Genomic DNA, 19,164 nt, shown 5'->3' with positions numbered 1-19,164 from the left:
GGATTTGTTGTTGGTTTCATAAACAAAGTGGAGTGTTGCTCTTCAGCCAGTGAGACCTGGCATGAATTCATGCGTGACCAGAATGTGGTAACACAGTAATTCTGAAGTGATAATGATTAGTGCGTCAAGCCTGTACGGTTACATAAGTGGAGCGTTTAACTTTTCGTGCTGGAATTCTGTTAAAAAAAAAAACAAGATGTACGATTGTGTGCAAGGTCATGGAGGCGTTCACTGACCTCATCACAGAGACGCTTTGAGCTTCTCTGAAAGTATTCATTTGCACATGTGCATGCTAACAAGAAGGTGACATATTATCATAAACACAACTTCCTTTACTTAGTTTGCCAATTAACTTCTTCCTTAAACCCTCCTCTGCTCCACCTGCCATTTTTACACTTTTCCACAGCATTATGCACACACCGATGAGTAGTATCAATCAACCAATCATTGATAAAGGATCAATTCAAAAGCAATACACAGCTCCAGGTTGCCGTCTGAGTTTAACCAGGCGATGGGACGATAGAAATGTGATTTATTTTTATTTTATCAATACAGTCGGTAAATAAAGACGTTGTCACTGATACGATCGAACTTGCTGACAACACTCTACCTGACAAAATCGCGAGCTAGGAGCTCACATGCATGATGTTCAGCTGAGGTTATGTAGGGACCATGGGTTGTTAGGGTTAGGCACCAACACTTCTTTGCTGTTAGGTCAAAGAGAAAGGTTTGATAGCAAAGAATGGACAAAGTGTCACGGTTTGGGGTTATTGGTTTGTTGACTTCCTGCTTTATTTTGTAGTTCTATCCTTCTCTGTCTTGTTGTCACTCATTACTTCCTGCTCACCTGTGTTCCCAGGGTTCTCCCTCCCAGTGTCTCTCCACGTGCACCTCAGCCCCTCGTCCCTTTTGTTGGCTGTTTTTAAGCCTGTGTTGTTCCCTCACCCTCTGTTGGTTCATTCATCTGTTTTCGTGCCTGCGTGTCCCATGCCTGTCCCCTCAGTCCTTGTGTGTTCCCTGTGTTCCTCATTTGTTCCGTGTGGTTTTTCCGGTCTGTCCTCAGTTTTTTTTTGCATTACTCTTGCATTTTCCTTTGCCTGTCTTTTGGATTTTGGGCTTCAGCTCATTAAAGCTCAACTGAGAAGCATGCTCGCAATGGGGGCAGCGTTATATTGTATCAGGGTGGCTGTGGCTCAAACATGGGACAATCATGGGTGATTGTGGTTTGTGTGTCGTATGAAACCAGGTTGTTTGAACCCAAATCATGATTTCTCACTCTTTTCTGCAGTTCTTTATCCCGCGATTGTCAGAGGGAGATGGAAACATGAAATCTGCCACATCTGCCTGTTATAAACTTGAAGCACACAACCCGAGATACCCCCTAATGACATCAAGATGACATCAGCGGGGTTGTTAAGCCACACAGGACACTGGACTAACAGTTTGTTTGGGAGTTGGCAGTGAACTTGTGAAATAAGCAGGAGTACTTTAACTCCTTTTTTTTTTTTTGTCAGTGTTCTTTCAGTTGCATCCCAATTTTGTGTTTTTTACGCAACAGCGTGGCATTTTGACATTGGCGATGCGCACTTGCTGACCCCGTGGACCTCGAGCGTGTTCAAGAAGTGAAAATGAACTACTAATGCGACGACTCCCTTTCGAGACTGAAGATAATTACACAACCCACACATGTATGTAATTTATGACTCACGAACGCGAGCAGTCATTTCAAAGGATTCGGTCTTAAAAAGAGCAAAGTTGGTTTAAGTGTTACGCCGACAGAAATTCACGTCTCTTTTTATGTCTTTTTCGCCGGACTCGTCTCCTTCACGTCGACATCCGCACAGAATTAAACAGACGGACGCGAAGGGGGCTCAGCTAAAGCTTTTCCTCTGTAACCTCTTTTGTTCTTACCACTGAAAAACTGATGAGGTGGGTTATTAACTGAAAACACATTTTCGTCCGTGCTCTTGGTGATATAACAGAGTCTGGCAGGGGAGAGAGGTACTCTGTCCAAATGCAAAAATAACAAAAGACATGGTGGAGAGAGGCATGATGGTCTGTGTCTTTCGGCGGGACAGGGCCTTTTGTTTATTCTGTCTATATGTGCTCTCTTTGTCTGTGCATTTCCACGCGGCGCATGTTCACATCTGGAGCAGTCGGCGCCGCAATCAAGCCTTGAGAAATGTTTGGGGAAGGTTTGTTTGACTCTCAAATTGAGGGCCAACAGTTAAGCTCTGAGAAACAACCCCGTGGAGACTCAGACACCAGATTTGGCTCGGGAAGAATAGGCCCGAAATATCTCATCAACACTCCTCATTACTCATGTGCCAAATGAGTTCACTGCAGACTGGACCTATTCATTAATTCTTTTGATGGACAATTGAACTGTAACACACTTTCCATGTAATCCTGGAAGGCTTCGGATACTCTGGCTGACATCTGAAAAGGGCCCATTATTAATAATTACAGATCATAACCGTAAAGCTGTTGTTGCTCGTCCTTATTCTGCGAAAAAACAAAAGATCCCGTTGTGGCCCCGTCGTTAATAGTTTACAGTCGTTTCAGCTCGCGTTTTCAAAAAAATGTGACCTTTTAAACTGAGCCGCTCGGGATGAGGGGGGATGACGACCAAAAGTGTTCATGACATGTTACGCGGCGCTGTCCGTGTTTTCCTGGCCGGAATCCAAACATCAGCTAAAGCGATCAGGGCCAACTTAATTAATGAGAGGGTAAGGGTGTAAAAAACACAGCCCGTGATAGATTTCGGAAGTATTTTGATGAAGTATAAACTCAGGGGTTTCTGCAGAGCACCTTAATCAGCTATGAAAGCAAACACATCTATCAGACTTAATTAACTTAACACAATTTGGCTCCCTTTGAATCAAAAGGCTGCCTGATTGATTTGCAATGCTTCAGTTCCTCACAAACACTGTATGCATTGGCGTGGAACCGCTTTGCTCGCAGCACATGCGGAAATGTTTTATTTAATCTTCAGAAATCAGTTCAGCTCAGCTGGGTCTCTTTGCAAGACAAGCGTGGCCATTAAAGCAAATCCTGCGTGAACTTCAAGGATTCCTGAAGTCGGTCCTGTGGCAAGCACGAGTCGATGCCCTCTGACTGTCCCGCAACAGGAAGTGACATTTTAAAAAAAACGACGACGACTCAGGTTTGTTAACATCACAATAATGGTCTCAGAAGTGCCTCCAATCCCGGGCCGAGCCGTGACCCCGACTCTCACATTTTCTTCACTTCTCACTGAATCTGGGTTACGTGGACAGCGGGGTGGAGTACACATACACAGAGAGCTGACCGGCTGCATGATTTATACCCACTGACTGCCCCCAGCTGTTACAATTGCCCGAGCCAAGGCAAAGCATGCATAGCTGAGCGGGGCCCGTGAGACGAATCCACAAACATCCGCAGAATGAGGACTGATGGGATTCATCAAAAATGACGGACAAAGAGATCGAGCCGCGCGGCGCCAGATACAGCAAGTTCTGCTGTAATTAAAACTTGTTTTAAACCTGCGCGCTATTCATCGGCTAATGACCCGCATGGCAAGATGGCGACGTGAAAATGTTGATTACTAATTTAAGTTGGCAGCAATAAAGTAGAACACCCCTTTCTCACCCTTTTGACTGGAACAGCCTCTTTGGATAGCCGAGAGGGGGAGAGCGCTGCAAAGTGCCAGGTCTGACAGTTTACACAAAAATATGACGGCCCTTTTTGAGGGAGTAATGAAGGCATTACAAGGGAAGTGCGTCTGTTTCAAAATATTGTTTCATGCCTTCAGCGAGAGACAGACAGAGCTGTCTGGCGCTAAGTGTGAAAGAAACACAATGAGTCATTGTGGAAGGGGAGGGGACGGAGAGCGAGCACGTCGGGAGTTCACAGAGAAGGGGAGCAATATTATTCTGAAGCGCCCACTCAGTCTACCCAATCTGCCGCTGCACACGGACTGAGTCATGGGAACCGCAGTGATAATTTGACACCTGTTGATCAAACAGGCCTGCGGACAGACTGCACACAGTGCTGCCGAGCCAGAGGACCGCTCTCACAGATCATGCTTACGTGGGTTCTACGGAGCTCCTTACGAGTAATGATCTACTCTCGGCTTTCTGGCCTGTGCTTAAATCAGACAGTCGCACTCGTCTGCAAAAGCGGAATCCCCACTACAGAAGTCTGAACATGCAGATATCACTCTGGTTTAGGTCTACAGCGGGTCTGAAAGAATCTGCAAACAAAGTTGATGTGTTTGTTATTTTACAACGCTGGTTGCGAAATGAAATGCATTTCAAACAAACAGAAATGAATCTGTGGATTAAACTTGAGCGTGGACAAGAACTGCTGCTCTGTAGTCTGGTGGTACGGCAGCGGATACTTCTGTATCTTTTGCCACAGACTGTGGCAGGGATGGGTGCTGTCTCTTAGTCTCCTGTGGGCTCTGTGCAGACATCTCACTTCACCTGCATCACCGATACCAAAGATGTTTTGGGCGGTTTGAATCACTGTCCAGGGCTTAGCAGGATGAGCCATGCGAATACAGCTCTGGGATTTAGCCTTCCTAAATTTCCTCAGGAAGTAGAGCTTTTTCTGTGTTTTTGGTGATTTTGGACGATGATTCTCACTGATGGTAATTCCCAGGAACTTAAAACTGTTCATCTGCTCCACCTCAGCTCCACTGCTGTAGACAGGGGTGTGTTTTGCTGACACTGAGCAGTAGATTGTTCTCTGTGCAGGGCAAACAGAAAAGCAATCAGGCTGTTTTTTGCAATGGTGGCTCCAGTAATAGTGACGCTTGGGGTGGGGAGTGGGGGATTGTCTATGCCCACTTCAATTAGAAGAGAAATAATCCATATTTATCACATACAATCATACAATGAAGAATGTAGTGAAAGTGTTACTCTGCATTTAACCCATTCTGGAGGAGCAGCGGGCAGCCAACGTACGGGGCCCAGGAACCAGCAACAGCTACGTGATCGAACCAAAACAGTGGAGTTGTGGGTAAAATAACCAAAATACCAATGAGGGAGCTGCAGATCATCATTATGAATGTGACATCCTTTGTTAATATGACAGCACTGACAGTGTGCACTTCGCCAACACTTCACATACTGTGCCACTTAGCTGGACTTTTTGTTACGGATTTTCTTGTCTTAAAATATGTTGGATCAAGAGTCTTTGGCTTCGATTAACTACTAAGAGGAAAGATGCCTCATAGGAACCGAGTCTTTCAGTCAAATCCCAAGTATTTAGTCTTTATTTTCAAGAAAGTTCCATGTTTGACAGACAGAAGCCACCGGTGTTCAGACACTTCGTCTCCCCAGAACTACACTCAGTAATAAACGGTGTACAACAACGCTGGTGTTGGGAATGTTTCGTGTGTGTAAGTTTCAGTAGGTAAAGGCCGTTTCAAACTTCTGCTTTTGATTTTCATGCCTCTGATAACATTTCATCTCCAGCGGGAAAACAGTTTATCCGGCCTTCCGGAGCTCTGTTTAATGGAAGCCTGCAGGCGGTGATCGTGTTTGGACCGCTCTGCAGGGCCCGGGCGTGCAGACCAAAAAATGCATCAGCAAATAGTTCTCAAACAAACGCCTTCAGAGACAAGCGCGGGCTCTGATCTCAAGCCCGTCTCGAGCTCGAGATATTACTAATCTCTCATCATTGTTGTTTTTGCCTGTTTATTGTTAGGAGCGGTCCTACTGTGTTCAACTCCGCGCTAACGACTCCATCGCTTGTGGGCCACGCATCATTTACATCATTGATGTTACGGCTGAAAACGAATCAAGACGTAAAAGTTTAATGGTGTGAAACACTGATCAAACAGTGGGCAGAGGTACAGAGTTCATTCAGCTAACATCGACTACGACCACTTTAAGATACAAACATTTTTTTTCTGGTATGTGGAGTATAAAATGTCTCGTGGCTGCACAGAAAATTAGCTACAGTAGGTCTATAATTTGATATCCGGAATATTTACGAAAAGGCTGTTAACGCATTAATGAATACTCAGTGATTGATCCCTCATGCTACTACATGCAAAAAAAACCCAAAACATTCATACAGTCAGATGTATATACACAGAAACCATACACTTTAAATAAGGTGTCAAAACCTCCATTTTTATGTACATTAAATACGTTGATGATCATATAACACCCTTAAACAAAAAAACCTATTCTGAACAGAACATGGCCCCTTTCCCAACATATTCCAACACAACTAATGTGATTACTGTTCAATAGATGAGCATGTTAACATCACAGAAGCAACACATCCCTACCCTCCACCTTCACAGTGACATTACGCTGCATTTTGTGATTTATTTAGCTTTTTTCTTTTTTTTCCCCTACCGGGATACGACCATGACAGTTTTCGTAACCTAAACAGTTCAACAAAACAGAGAGAAACGTGTGGTGATTAAAACACGACGGACAACAACGTATCAATCAATCAATCAATCAATAAACAGTATCGTAAATGAGCAACACCACTTGTGTTACAGGAAACGACGTGGGGACATCCGAGTGCAGCGTTAACCGTGTGGGATGTGGGAATGCGCGGAGGAACTTTCAGGGGGAACACACGTCCTCGATCTGCTTGGGGTTAAGGAAGGTCACCATCTCCCGGATGCCGTCTTCGCAGATCGTGGTCTGAGAGGATTTGCTCAGGTTCTCTCCCTCCTCCTTAAATTTTTGCCACGTCTCTGAAATAAAATTGAAAAAAATTGGATAAATATACAAAACAAATCCAAAAGGTCATATGAACAGTCAGCAGGATTTTACAGACCTTCATCGAGCGTTGTGAGTAACGTGTAATTCTCTGGATGATCCATTATGCCTTTTCTTTGAATGTCACCGATTTCCATCAACTGTAAAACACCTATAAATTAAAAAAAAAAAAAAAAACCCCAGATGAGAGTCATACAGTGCTGCAGCTATTCTACGCATTTGTCTCTGAAGAAACAGTTCAATCATCTTCCCGTAAACGTATACAGGTGTTGTTTTAGTCACATTTGTGTGTGTGTGTGTGTGTGTGTGTGTGTGTGTGTGTGTGTGTACGCGCGTCTTTAAAGCTGAAATCCTGCATTTTGGGCAAAGGTAGGTCATGGAGGCCCGCAGAGGAGCTGGAGCACACGCCGCCCAAATCCGAACAGCACGAAGAGCAGACCTGGGCAAGAGGCGATTATCTGAGCCAAAATCCTGTCTGAAAATGTTTCTCTATTTCTTTCTTCAACAGTTTGGGCGGACATTTCAGCGGAGAGCTGCCACAAGTGATCTTCCAGAACAGAGCAGAATTCCTCCTCAGGGCACGTCATCTTGTTGGCCATCTTATCTTCGCCCCGTTTTTTTACCTTGATACATTTCTTGAGGTTTATCCGCAGCTGTGATGTTTTGTTTTACCTGGGTGATTTCCTTGTTTCTATGTTTTCTTTACGTTTTTGCTCGCTAAATGCGTCTCTGCCTTCTAGTGGCAGAGCTGGAGCTCTTCGCAGAGAGCTCGGGGAAAGGAGGGAACAGTGAGCCTAGCTCTAAATCTCACCAGTGAACACGCTGCACCTTGTTCTTCTTAATCCGTACAAAAATCGAGCGCTGCGTATTTGTGCGGGGTTATGTGCTAGCGTTGGAGTCTTTGTGCTGAAGCTAGGCTAGCTGTAGCAGATGTGACAGATGTGAGCGTGGTATCAATCTTCTAGTCTAATTCGCCGGCAGAAACTGATGAGGCGCATTGACCCAAAATGTCAAACATTTCCTGTATTGACGTTCCTGGCGGTAGTTACGGTACCTTCAACAGCCTTCCACACTTGCACTTCAACCTCAGCCGTGCTTTGTCTCTCAATAGCGATGATCCGCACTGTGTTGGGTGGGTCGACCTTCAAAGACGAATCCACTTTGTACACCAAGAGGCTGTTTTTATATCCCAGATAACACTGGGTCTGGTTACTTTCAGCTTTACTTTCTAGAGAGAGAGAGAGTGAGAAAAAACAGACAGAAGTTGTGTGGGTGATGTTTACAGCTAATCAGCATCATGTCAGCATAAACAGTTCAGCATGTTATGAGCCATGTTTGAGTACCTGGACAAGTCTTGCAGCACTTCCCCACTGGCTTCAGAGGATGCTGGCACGGGTACTGGCTGGGGCACGTGATGCGTTTGCAGTCCTGCAGGCCGTCGGTGCAAGTGCACAGGATGCATTCCAGGACCTTCCCCAAAACTGGGTGCCACATGTCTCCATGAGAGTACGTCTTGCCATTGTATAAACACGCTGAGAAGAAATGGAAAACATCTGAGCATTGTGCTACATGTGGAAACGATCGCCGACTTTTGCGAGGAACATCTCCATAAAATCAAATACCTATACAGGATCTCTTTTGTTTTGACAAAGTCTCACCTCGTTGGTGTTTCCGCTGCAGCAGAATCTTCACGGTGGTCTCCGAAGCCCCTTTGAGGTTGAGTTTACTGAGGCTCAGGCCTCTGGGAGAAGTCCTGACCCTGGGTGGAGTGGCACGGTCGGACCGCGCCCTGCCCTGCTCTCCAGAACACTGGTCCACTGAATGCCTCTTTTGTGGACACAGACATAATAAAACACAGTTATCTGTCTTCTATTGGCTTTACTTTCTATTGGTTTTCCCCCCTGAGTGATAGCTGAAGGAGCATCACCATGAATCACTGCCCACATCTTAGACTTTTTTAGGCAGTTCAAACGGACCGACCGTTGCAGTTCAGTCTTACTTTCAGGCCATGTGATCCATGGGAACATATGAAGCTTTTGTCTTTTACGATCACAGGAAAATGTCTCAGGGATAATCTGAGCAATGTGACGCTAAGTTGAGCAAACAAGCCTCGATTCTTAAGAGGAAACAAATTATTCGCTTGCACCCTCGCACAGGGGAGGTCAAAGGTCGGCATCAGCTGCGGAACAGCTCCCCTGAGGCTTTACGTGATCTCAGTTTCACGTTCAAGGACACTCGCCTTGAACTCAGAGTCCTGTAATTAAAGTGCAGCTGCACAACTGATGACACCACTCTACCGTCTTCAGATGACATCAAAATAATTTTCAAAGAGGTAAGCTTCAAATGAAAGCACTGTCTTAAATAGGTTCCATCAATCAGCGAGAACGTACCACGCCTCTGTTCAGCTGCTGGTTTCCATCCTCAGTCGATGAAGACCCACTGGTGCTGTGATCTAAAAGACAGAAGAGAATAGGACAAAAAAAAAAAAACCCATTAGGAACTGATCGTACATGTGCACGATACAGTGAACAATCAGATTGGGATTATTCTGACAGATCGCGACCGTCGTACGACGCGTTTTTATGTTCACCGAAAAAACTATTCAGATCGTGATGATGTGACATTTGTCTTTGCCAAACAAACATCTGGAGAACAGGATTTGTAGGTCAGGTCATCTTTCATTATGATGCTGGTGTGTCAAACATTGTTATTGCACTTCAATTTGGATTAATTGTGCAGACCTACAATATATGATCATATTGTGAAGTTGTTTTTTGTGTTCTTCTGTCCCATTTACAGTGAAACAAGAAGAATTGCGTTGAACGTCATTTTGATTATGTCAATGTTTGTTTTTTTTGCATCTATGTGCATTCTGTGATCTACCTCAACAAATCAATTCATGAGCCGCATGCTCAGGCTCATCATACATTTCTGGAAAAACTGCACGTTGGAAACGGCGTAAAATCCTTTTTTGGTCGTCTACCTTTACACACCAAACAGCAGGTATCTGAAACGGAGACTGGCGAGGAACAGGTGATTGGCTGGCATGTTTTCAGAGCGCAGAAGATGTTTCCATCCTGGGAAAAAAAGAAAGAGAGGAGAAAATGTCTTTTTTTTTTTTTTATATATATATTTCCAAGTATGCTTCCCAGAGGGTCGACCCTTAAGCGCTCCAAGGTTTCCGCAGGCTTCTCTCGGACTTATAAAAGAATAACATTTAGATGACTCCGAAAACTAAAAAACACACAACACAATCACAGTTCCAGGAAAATCCCAGTAAAAAAATAATAATAATAACACATTTCTTTTATTTGGGTTTTGTGCAGAACAAATCACATTTGCTTTTCCCACACACAGACACTCACACACTCAGACTGTTTTTGAGAGAGACTTGCATTTTTTAAATCTAAGAATATATATTTATTGTTGTTCTATGTGTAGTTTTACTCTGGAATTGGTTTGCACTGTACTTTGATCCTTCACAATTCAAATGAGTACTTTTCGTGGTTGAAAGCTGAAAGTCTAGCAACTCTGTGGACTGGAAATGGGGTCAGGCCGAAAGTAAAAGTATTTGATCATATTTCCAAAGAGAGGATTTTCAAGAAAGAGGATATATGTTGCGATAATAAGCAAAGCTGTGAGTGTGTCACATTGAAATCAAAGCCAGGAGCGACACTGCCATGAGAACAGAACATGTTACCATAAATGAGGATAAATCTGATTTTTACTGTTCTAAATTATACCAGGGTCCACTCTCATAATCAGTATATTGTTATGTGTCGTCTCCTTAGAAACCAAGAAACATCGGTTCACAAACAACACTTAGCAACTAATAAAATTAACTCCTCACATCATGTGGCCTTTTAGGGGACAACTCAAGGCTGATTTCAATTTAGCCTTCACTTCTGCTTTTCCTCACTGCCGCCTGCCTTTAGTTTTTTTTTTTTAATCAATCTCTTGCGAGCTGAGCCGAAATGGAAACCAAAGCGAGGTGATTTCACCAGCGCCAGCCGTCCATCGTGTCATTAAATTACCATAAGCAGCTATACGTTAGCAGAGATACGCAATGTAAATAAGAAAAAAAAAAAAAAAAAAAAAAAAACACTTGACACATACACACACATTTTGAATTTTTGGATTGAGAGGTAAAATGTGACATATGGGCCAGAGCTGCTCCAGCAATATTTATAATGTAATGAAGTTCTGATGAACATTTATTAAGACATTGTGTTGAGCAACTTTCTCATTTTAAACATCTAGTAATTAAAATCTGATTCTTGGTCAGTGTTTTTCTCCCTTAATGCTGTGTTGGTGGTGGTGCTTAAATGAGTTGTTAGGCAGAAGAACAACAATACCAAATGAAAGGAGGATTATGAGGAAGTCATAAATATACACTATGCAAAAAACAAATACTGCAAACAGAGTCACCCTGAACAACTGAGGTTTTGCCATATACATTAAAAAATTAAGGTACATCTATATCTTCTTTTCCATTTCTTTGTACTTTATTTCACTTGTATCGTCCATCAGACTTTTCTCAAACTTTGAAGTGGAAAGTGGAATTTGAACTGAAGCATGAATTATTATCATTAGCAGTAGAAGTAGTTAGAACAATGTTTTTTGGTGTTGAACAAACTCTTTATTATAATGTCACAAAATATTATGTGCCGACAGACATGAAACTTTATAGTTTTATATATGTATATATTTTATTGTATTTTTTAATTTATTTAATACGCAGCAGGGACACTGGAAGTCAGTCACAGTTGGTAGTGCTGAGAATGAATCTATGTAATGACATCATAGCAAATAGGCTGACATTATGTTTTGTGTCTTAATTCTCAACTGTTTGAGAGTGTTTTGCGCTACAGCAGACGGCAATCATGAACACCAACATTATGTAGGTCAAGGGAGTCACATCAACTACAGGAAACGGCAAAGCGATGATGAGGCAGAGGTGGTTCCCAGACTCCCTTTTAAAATCGCTCAATTTTGTGAATTGTGGAGTCAGGCGAAGATGAATACATTTTGTGAAACCCTGTCTCTGACGAATTCTAAATCATTTAGGACTTCTTGTATATTCGGCATCGAATCTAATGCATTAGGTTGCTTCTTTCTTTGTGTGGGAAACATCACGCTCCCTCTCTCTTATCGACTGATGGCTTTTATAATGCCTCGGTTCAGGGGGATGCTGCAGCCCCCTCAGCACCCCTGCTTCACCATGTCCATACAAACACACAGTATCTCCAGAGAACGATAACCTTCTGGTTTCATAGCTCACTGCAACCCTACATCTCCCCTATACGATCATAGGCTGTCCGTTTCAGAATGTGATATTCTTTCCCCCGATCCATAAAACAACAACCCCGGTCTGACTAAAACAGAAGAAGTAAATGCGATGTAACTCACAGAGCATGTGCACATTACACACTGGTTGCTTTGCTTGGAGGGGAAGAGGTCGTGCTTGTTGAAGGTCTCCCCCGGCTGATAGATAGTACCATTATACCTGCAGGATTTCACTGAAGCCCTCAGCCCTGCGGGGATCCTGGGCTCATCTGAGGAGGAGTGGGGGGGGGGGGACACACAGGACAGAAAGTCACAAGGCAAACAAAGACTCTGACACCAGGTGTTTGGATGAGGAGATGCCTGACATCGTACCTGTGCATCTTGGACAGCACTGCTGAGGCTCGGCCACAGGGTTTTCACACGGCAGAGCAGGACACTTGATTGTGTTGCACTTCACATGGCCAGTCTGAGAGAGAGAGAGAGAGCAAATACAGCACAGTTTACAAGCCTTTTTTTTTTTTTAACAGCACCATGTCAGATATGTTAAGACTTTTCTTAAGCCCGTTTTTGGTGTAATGTTCCTTTAGATTGTTAATGAAGGCGGTTTGTGTTGAAGGGCACCTCTGTGCAGACGCAGCGCATGCAGAACATGAGTCCGAACGGCTCCAGATAGGGATGCCAGCTGTCTCCCGGGTTGTACGTCTTGTCTTTGAAAGTACACAGCAGCCCGGAGCCTGGGTGTCAGAACATGACGAGGATGAGCTCCCAGTGTGCAGGAGAAGAAACGCATATGGCGCAGAAGAGAAAACACAGGAATTTCCTTGTGAACTCATGTATAAAATATTTGTCAAAGCCTTTTTTTTTTTTGTCAGCTCCAAACTAGACGGGACAAACTGCAGAAACTGATCCCAGCACAGCCCACAAAAAGCACAAGAGAGAAACAGAAGTCATGATTTCACTTTTGGTGCTCCTGTGGACAAAACAACTTTTACAGCAGAAACACAAAACGTAAAGTTTTGAGCAGGAGATGTTACCGGTCTCAAAATATCCGTTCAGCTCTGACAGAAGTCCGGCAGAACTTTACCCTTATTTCACGCTTTTTTTTTTTTCCTTATTTGAAGCCTCCACACGTCTGACCAGGACACAGAAGCATCAGCAGGCTCGGCTCTTACCTTTCCGGTGTTTTAGCTCCGCATCTGCGACCCAAATGATGAACCAGAGCAAAAACGTGGACCTCATTTTTTTTTTACATGTGCGTGACTGCGTCCTCCACGCGCAATAAATGTGTGTTTCTGCGAGACAGAAACTGCAGGACAGTGTGAAACAAGAATTAAAAAAAAAAAAAAAAAAAAGAGAAGAAAAAGAAAAAAAAAATCGATTTTTTTTTCTTGGTTGATCTTTGGCGCCTCCTTCAGGAGACAAGGGGTAGTGTTGGCTCAAGAACAAGGAGGACTGTGGAGTGAGGCATGGCTATACGTGGTTTCCTGTATGTCTTTATGCTAGTCTAGGTTTCTTTTCAGCTTGCACACTGGATCAGCACATTTTGGAAAATGTATATATTTTGTAGATGGAAAAATTAAATAAAATGGTTCTTATAAATGCAGCTCAACCCACTTAAATTGCAGCAATCATGTGGAGTGCAAGACGCATTTGAATAGATATACTGTAACATCACTGCCTTATGAAAATGTCCCTATCCTGTCTTCTTTTACATCCAGGGAGAGTGAATCGTTTTCAAAACCATCATGTTTCGTTGGATTAATTCAAACTGTATATACCGGTTGAAAACTATTATTAAACCAGTCTAAATTTAGTCTCAAAACATGGAAATGCGTAGTTTCGGCTATGCAGAAATGATGGAAACATGCGGACAGTTCTCTGTTTATTAACACACATCAGGGGATAAAACAGTGCAACCATGTTAAAACAGACATCAAGATGCCAAGAAATTGAAGATATGACAAACAAAAGAGATCTGACGAACATCTTTACAATGAGTCTGGTACATCCGCTCCGTCCTATGATGACCACAGAAAGCCATCATGCGGCTCAATAATAAAACATTTAGCTTGTAGTGACAGTTTGATTCACTCGGTGCAGATGCACAGAAACCAAAGTGAAACTTGATCACGGACACAGAAAAAACATCATCTTCTAAAACGTGATTCCTCTTGAAACGGAGAAAATGGCTTGTTTCCAACTTCACCGAGTTCTGAAACAGGCTGAGACTTAAAACGAAAATTTAACAAACCCAATGCTGGTCGAGAAGACAGGACCTCCGTTTCCCTTTTAAAAAAATTACACTGGATATTCAGAACACTGTCTGCGGGACTTTTTCAGTACACTAAGAACTTGCTTTCAAAATGTCATCAAGCCTGACTAAAGCTGGAAAGTATCAATATTTTCTATGTTAAAAATGTCAGTGATGCAAATCTGCATCAAAAATGTCAATCACTGCCAAAAAATGTCCTTTAAAAATAATGTAAGAAGACACCGGGTGCTCTCAATTAGCTGAACACCCGCTGGACATACTTCTTTGTACTCAAAACTCCTTTCTCATACTGCATGGTATATTATCGTGTATGAGAGGCTTGATAACTGACAGAACATCACATGTAAAGTGATCCGCCTCTGGGATCAGACACACCTGAGTACCTCCAACCAAAACCCAGATTTCACAATATCAGAACAATCAGAGTGTGGCGTATATAGACTAGATTCAACACCTGCCTCATAAGTTATACTTTAAATGTCTGAAGTACAGAGTATTGCATTATAGGATGAATTATACTGCGCACACACACACACATACACACATACATACACACACACCCGTATGCATACACACAACAGTAGACGGGAAGCAAAAAAAATGGAGGCGACTCAAGAGCTGCTGCTGTGTGCCCCTGAGTCGTCCTCCTGCTTCAGCCGCTTCTTCGCTCTGATTTCATTCATGGCTTCCTCTATGGAGCGAGTGTCCCTCTTGTTGGCCACCGGCACTGATTAAAAACACAAATAAAAAAAGAACACAATGAGTAAATAACGTGGAGCTGTTATTTTAAGGCGAAGCGACACGGTGCCGCTATGAGACTGATCGGCGCGGCGGCGTTTACTCACCACAGCCATAGGCCCTGTTGGCCTCCAGTGTGTGTGCTGCATCTTTAGCAGCCGAGGTCCCGATCAGGTGGCTGTACTTGTCTCTGTAGTTGGAGTTGGGACATGCCTCTGGCTTCTTCGTCTGGCTGGATGCTAATTCTTCCAACGCAGCCTGTTCCTGCGGAGAGGAGGAGGGAAAAAGTCAGGGGACTGTAATGGATACTCGAGGAATAGTTAAATAACCTCGAGCTGCAGTGTGGAAATTGAAAAATATGTAGCTGTTCTCACCAGCTTCCACTTCAGGAAATGAACTGACCTATTCCAGCATCCTTCCCCAGAAAGTACTGGGACTTGTAGCAGTAAAATTATCAATTCTAACTACAAGCATAAGGATACCAGAGACCAAACGCATTCATGATGAACGACATTACAGTGATATTAAGTTGTCTAATTCATCTTTAACTTTGTTCACTGTGCGTTTTGTCTCCATTTTAGCAGATAAAATACACTCTAAAGGCAGGAATACCTTGTGATATGAATTTGTCAATGTTCGGTTTCAAATTGATTGTAATGAGACAAACGCACTACAAAAAAACAACGAAACATAACCAGAAGAAGTGTAAGTTAGTTACCCTGTTATTTTCAATGTCACAACGACGCAATAAATAAATGTAGTCATTGATATGCCGCCAAGAATGAAAAGTAAAATTATAGCGAGAGATTGGGCTGATTATTACTGTGTTCGTTGTCGCCGCCACACTGCTGGTGGAAAACAGTTTGTATGGACCAAGCTGATATCCGAGGATCAATCTAATAAATCTACGGCGGTGTGCTTAGAAGGCAGTAAGACATGACCTTCTGATGACTCTCTTACTGCAACCTTTACTTCAATATGACTGCATTCAATTCATATTTGTGCCGTATTAAAAAGTGATTTGTGCGTGTTGCTAGGTCCAACCTGGTATGATTAAGTGAGGAGTTTTGCTCAGACTTGAGAACAATATGTTCAGCTGCCATCAGATTGATCTAACAGTGTGCATGTCTGACAGAGGCTGAGTGACGTAAAAGGGAAAGAGCGCTCAGTCTCACTTTTAGCCTGCGCCGTTGCTCCGCCACCTTGGGATCCCACTCCTCTCCTTTGCGATAGGCTTCCAGCTCCTCGTCCGACGGCGCAAACTCCTGCCACAGCACGAGACGGGAATAAGTCACGTTGCTGCTCATTTGTTTTCATATCAGTGTTGTATGAGCTTCTAATAATAGTAACAAAGAGAACACTGAATCAAGGGGGGAAAAAAAAGCAGCGATACCTTCTTGAATAGCATGACGTAGCGGCTCTCCTCGTCTTCCCCGAAAGAAAAAGATGTCAGGCCGGCCACTTCTGCAACATCATGCCTGTGAGGAGACAGGAGGGGCAGGAGATGTAAACAGCTGTGAGCGAACAACAAAATACGGTTTATACCCTTGCATAAAAAGGGGCTTATCAAACAAAGCGAGGCAATGACTACTTACAATATACTCCTCTCAATCTTCCCCATGGGGTTGTACTTTCGTTTCTGTTGCGCGCTGTCCTGAATGAAATCCGACACCTCTTTCTCCATCTGAACAAGACACAGGGGGTCCGTGTTACTTTGCATGCGATGATACATATATGATATAGAGCAGTCGCCAGTTGTATACAGTGAAGCTGGAGTTGCTTGCGACGCGTGAGCTCTCACCTTTTTCCTGAACGCCGCCTTCTTTTTTTTCTCGTCCTCCTCCATCTTCTTGAGCCTCGCTGCTTGCTCTTAAAAAAAAAAAAAAGGACAGAAGTTTGTTTGTTTATTTATTTCCCGACAACGCTTGAAAGTTTCCGTTGTAAACACGGATCATGCACGTACACAGCTGGCCCTCGTGTACTTTTATAAAGACTTAAGTCACACAAAAAAAGGCTAATCAAGAGACATACTTCCTGTAATCCCCTAACCACATTTCCGGATCATTGGAGGCTGGCCTACAGACTGACTCAAATCTTATTATTCGTTGCATGTGTCTTACGCACACACTGCCTCTGATGTTTTATTAGTAGGCATAGTCATAACAGTTAATGAAACAGATTTGGCAAGTTTTTTTTTTTTTTTTATCACCGCAGTCTTGTGGCAACGTCTTCACAACAACTTTTAAGTGGATGGAGTTGATTTTTTATTTATTTATTTTTTTTTATAGCAGCAAGGCTCCTCTTAGAACTGCCAGAATCTATTGTTTTTACGTCAGCTCTACAAACAGGAAATACTGTGACATTCTGTATTCCAAATTCACCATGTTCAGCGAGAGACAAAATGCCAGCTGTTGGCTCCTGGAGTTATCAGTCGAATTAAATGGAGCGTTAAAGGAAATACATGTACCTGTGAAAGCCTTTAGTAACTTGCAAATACTAGTTATCACTACAATTGAAGTTTAAGCTTTAAAATGATGGATATATCTAACTTAAAATATTCATTTGTATTTATTGTCGCTCACGAAGTAGAACGCCAATAGCCTGAGAGAGATGCAAACATTATGTTTGTTTTTTTTTTTAAATGTGAATTAAGTGGCAGAGAGACTGATTAATGGAAACAATGAGGGCTTTTTAAGAGACGCATTTCCACCGCAGCAGTTCAGGTCTGTTTACAGTCACAATTATCCATTCATATAAATCCAAAAGCCCAGACTTGGACTGTAGTTAACCCCTCTCTGACTGTGTCTGCTTCGAAAACGGAACCATTCTCAACAGGAAGCCCCGTCACTCCATCACTCGTCCAGTGACCTCCGGTATGCGGCAGTCTGCGGGACATGCGGGACTGCCTGTTCCTTTGAGGCGGTGCTAAACCCGGGCCAACTGCGCTTACTGAAAGCTCAATCGGCCAATGGGAGCTCTAGAAACGCTCAATTCGCCTATCCGATTTATTTCTTTTTCCACATACCGGTACATATCGATCTTATATCAGTTTCGGCAGTATCACACGACCGCAAAGCGCGTCGTTGTTTAGGCAAAACATAAAGTACCTCGAGCCTTTCGTCGGCTCTCCTGGTCGCCGACTGTCGGAGGCTTCTCCATCGAGTTTAAGATTGAACCTAGGAGGTCCGCCATCTTGGAATGAAAGGGCAGATGGTCCAGGCTGTTGTTGTTGACTGCAGCTGTACGAGCGGCGCATGCGCAGATGGCCAGCGCTCTTCTTCGCTGAGAGACAACCCGGCTGGTAATATCTCTACCGCCACCCTCTGTACCAGAGGACTATTACTACTGTGTGATATCTATGCAGGTTATAAAATTCATATCAAATCATATATCCAAGATTTTGCCATTGCAGTGATAACATTTTAAATATGATTTTTTTTTCATGTTTTTTTCTCATACATTTTCTTTAAATCGATTAGATTGACTTGGATCAACCTTTCCAAAAATGATCATTTATATATTAAAGGCTTAAGGGATCAGTAACTTCTTAAAAGCTACTTTTACCAAGCTGCTTTTATGTGAAGGCACATTTTTTCTTGTTTATTTCCGTCCCTCTGTTATTTAATTCATTTTGCTGTTTGCTGTTGTAAATCTTATTTGTTTTTAATTCCCTTCATATGACGTCATCCTCTTACTGTCTCCTGCTACTTGATCTATTTGCCTATCTATCCTATCCTATCTATCCTATTTGATTTTTGTAAATTCTATTTTGCCTACTTGTATCCTTAATTTCAGTTTCCCTGTGGTTAAGCATCTATACTGTTATATTGTCTTCATTAGTGTCCTGCCTTTTGACTTTGTCTGCCAAAGCACTTTGTAAACTCTGTTTTAAAAAGTGTTCTGTAAATAAAGTTATTATTATTACTACTACTATTATTATTATTATTATTATTATTATACTTTTCCTACATTTTCTTCTGTGTTTTATATAGCATAGCTATGTTCTTGTGCATTTAAAAAATCTTGGAAGTTAAATCGTCAAAGTCAGCATCAACCGAACCTTGTACTTTACACTGTGTACTATACGTCACAGATTCAAGCATTTGCATAATTTATGCTAAGCGGCTATTTGGC

The 19,164-nt window shown here is 42.8% G+C and overlaps 2 protein-coding genes across 2 annotated transcripts; both read right to left on the bottom strand.

Moving 5' to 3' along the window:
• Positions 1-5,242: 5,242 nt before the first annotated feature.
• Positions 5,243-13,355, bottom strand: chrdl2 (chordin-like 2). The gene is made up of 11 exons (XM_030438557.1): positions 13,193-13,355; positions 12,642-12,754; positions 12,393-12,486; positions 12,144-12,289; positions 9,718-9,811; positions 9,125-9,186; positions 8,393-8,561; positions 8,078-8,266; positions 7,789-7,962; positions 6,793-6,885; positions 5,243-6,709 (listed from the first exon to the last, which is right to left on the bottom strand). The coding sequence occupies exons 1-11, from the start codon at positions 13,257-13,259 to the stop codon at positions 6,576-6,578; spliced, it is 1,335 nt and encodes a 444-aa protein (XP_030294417.1). The 5' UTR covers positions 13,260-13,355; the 3' UTR covers positions 5,243-6,575.
• Positions 13,356-13,889: 534 nt separating this feature from the next.
• spag7 (sperm associated antigen 7) lies at positions 13,890-18,270 on the bottom strand. Its single transcript, XM_030438558.1, has 7 exons — positions 18,138-18,270; positions 16,832-16,899; positions 16,626-16,714; positions 16,424-16,508; positions 16,206-16,295; positions 15,138-15,294; positions 13,890-15,019 (listed from the first exon to the last, which is right to left on the bottom strand). Exons 1-7 carry the CDS (start codon positions 18,220-18,222, stop codon positions 14,904-14,906), a joined length of 690 nt encoding a protein of 229 aa, XP_030294418.1. The 5' UTR covers positions 18,223-18,270; the 3' UTR covers positions 13,890-14,903.
• Positions 18,271-19,164: the final 894 nt, after the last annotated feature.

This window comes from Sparus aurata, chromosome 13, assembly GCF_900880675.1.
Source record: "Sparus aurata chromosome 13, fSpaAur1.1, whole genome shotgun sequence".
Taxonomy (NCBI): domain Eukaryota; kingdom Metazoa; phylum Chordata; class Actinopteri; order Spariformes; family Sparidae; genus Sparus; species Sparus aurata.
The sequence above is the reverse complement of the archived record's forward strand: the minus strand, read 5'-3'. Positions and strand labels throughout refer to the sequence as shown.

Excerpts from the sequence above, each read along its gene's own strand:
- spag7 (XM_030438558.1), bottom strand. The coding sequence starts at position 18,222 with ATGGCGGACCTCCTAGGTTCAATCTTAAACTCGATGGAGAAGCCTCCG. Across the intron at positions 16,900-18,137 it reads GAGCCGACGAAAGGCTCGAG|AGCAAGCAGCGAGGCTCAAG; the intron begins GTACTTTATGTT and ends TTTTTTTTTAAG. Across the intron at positions 15,020-15,137 it reads CAACAGGGCCTATGGCTGTG|TGCCGGTGGCCAACAAGAGG; the intron begins GTGAGTAAACGC and ends GTTTTTAATCAG.
- chrdl2 (XM_030438557.1), bottom strand. The coding sequence starts at position 13,259 with ATGAGGTCCACGTTTTTGCTCTGGTTCATCATTTGGGTCGCAGATGCG. Across the intron at positions 6,886-7,788 it reads AGTGTGGAAGGCTGTTGAAG|GTGTTTTACAGTTGATGGAA; the intron begins GTACCGTAACTA and ends TTTAATTTATAG. Across the intron at positions 6,710-6,792 it reads ACTCACAACGCTCGATGAAG|AGACGTGGCAAAAATTTAAG; the intron begins GTCTGTAAAATC and ends ATTTTATTTCAG.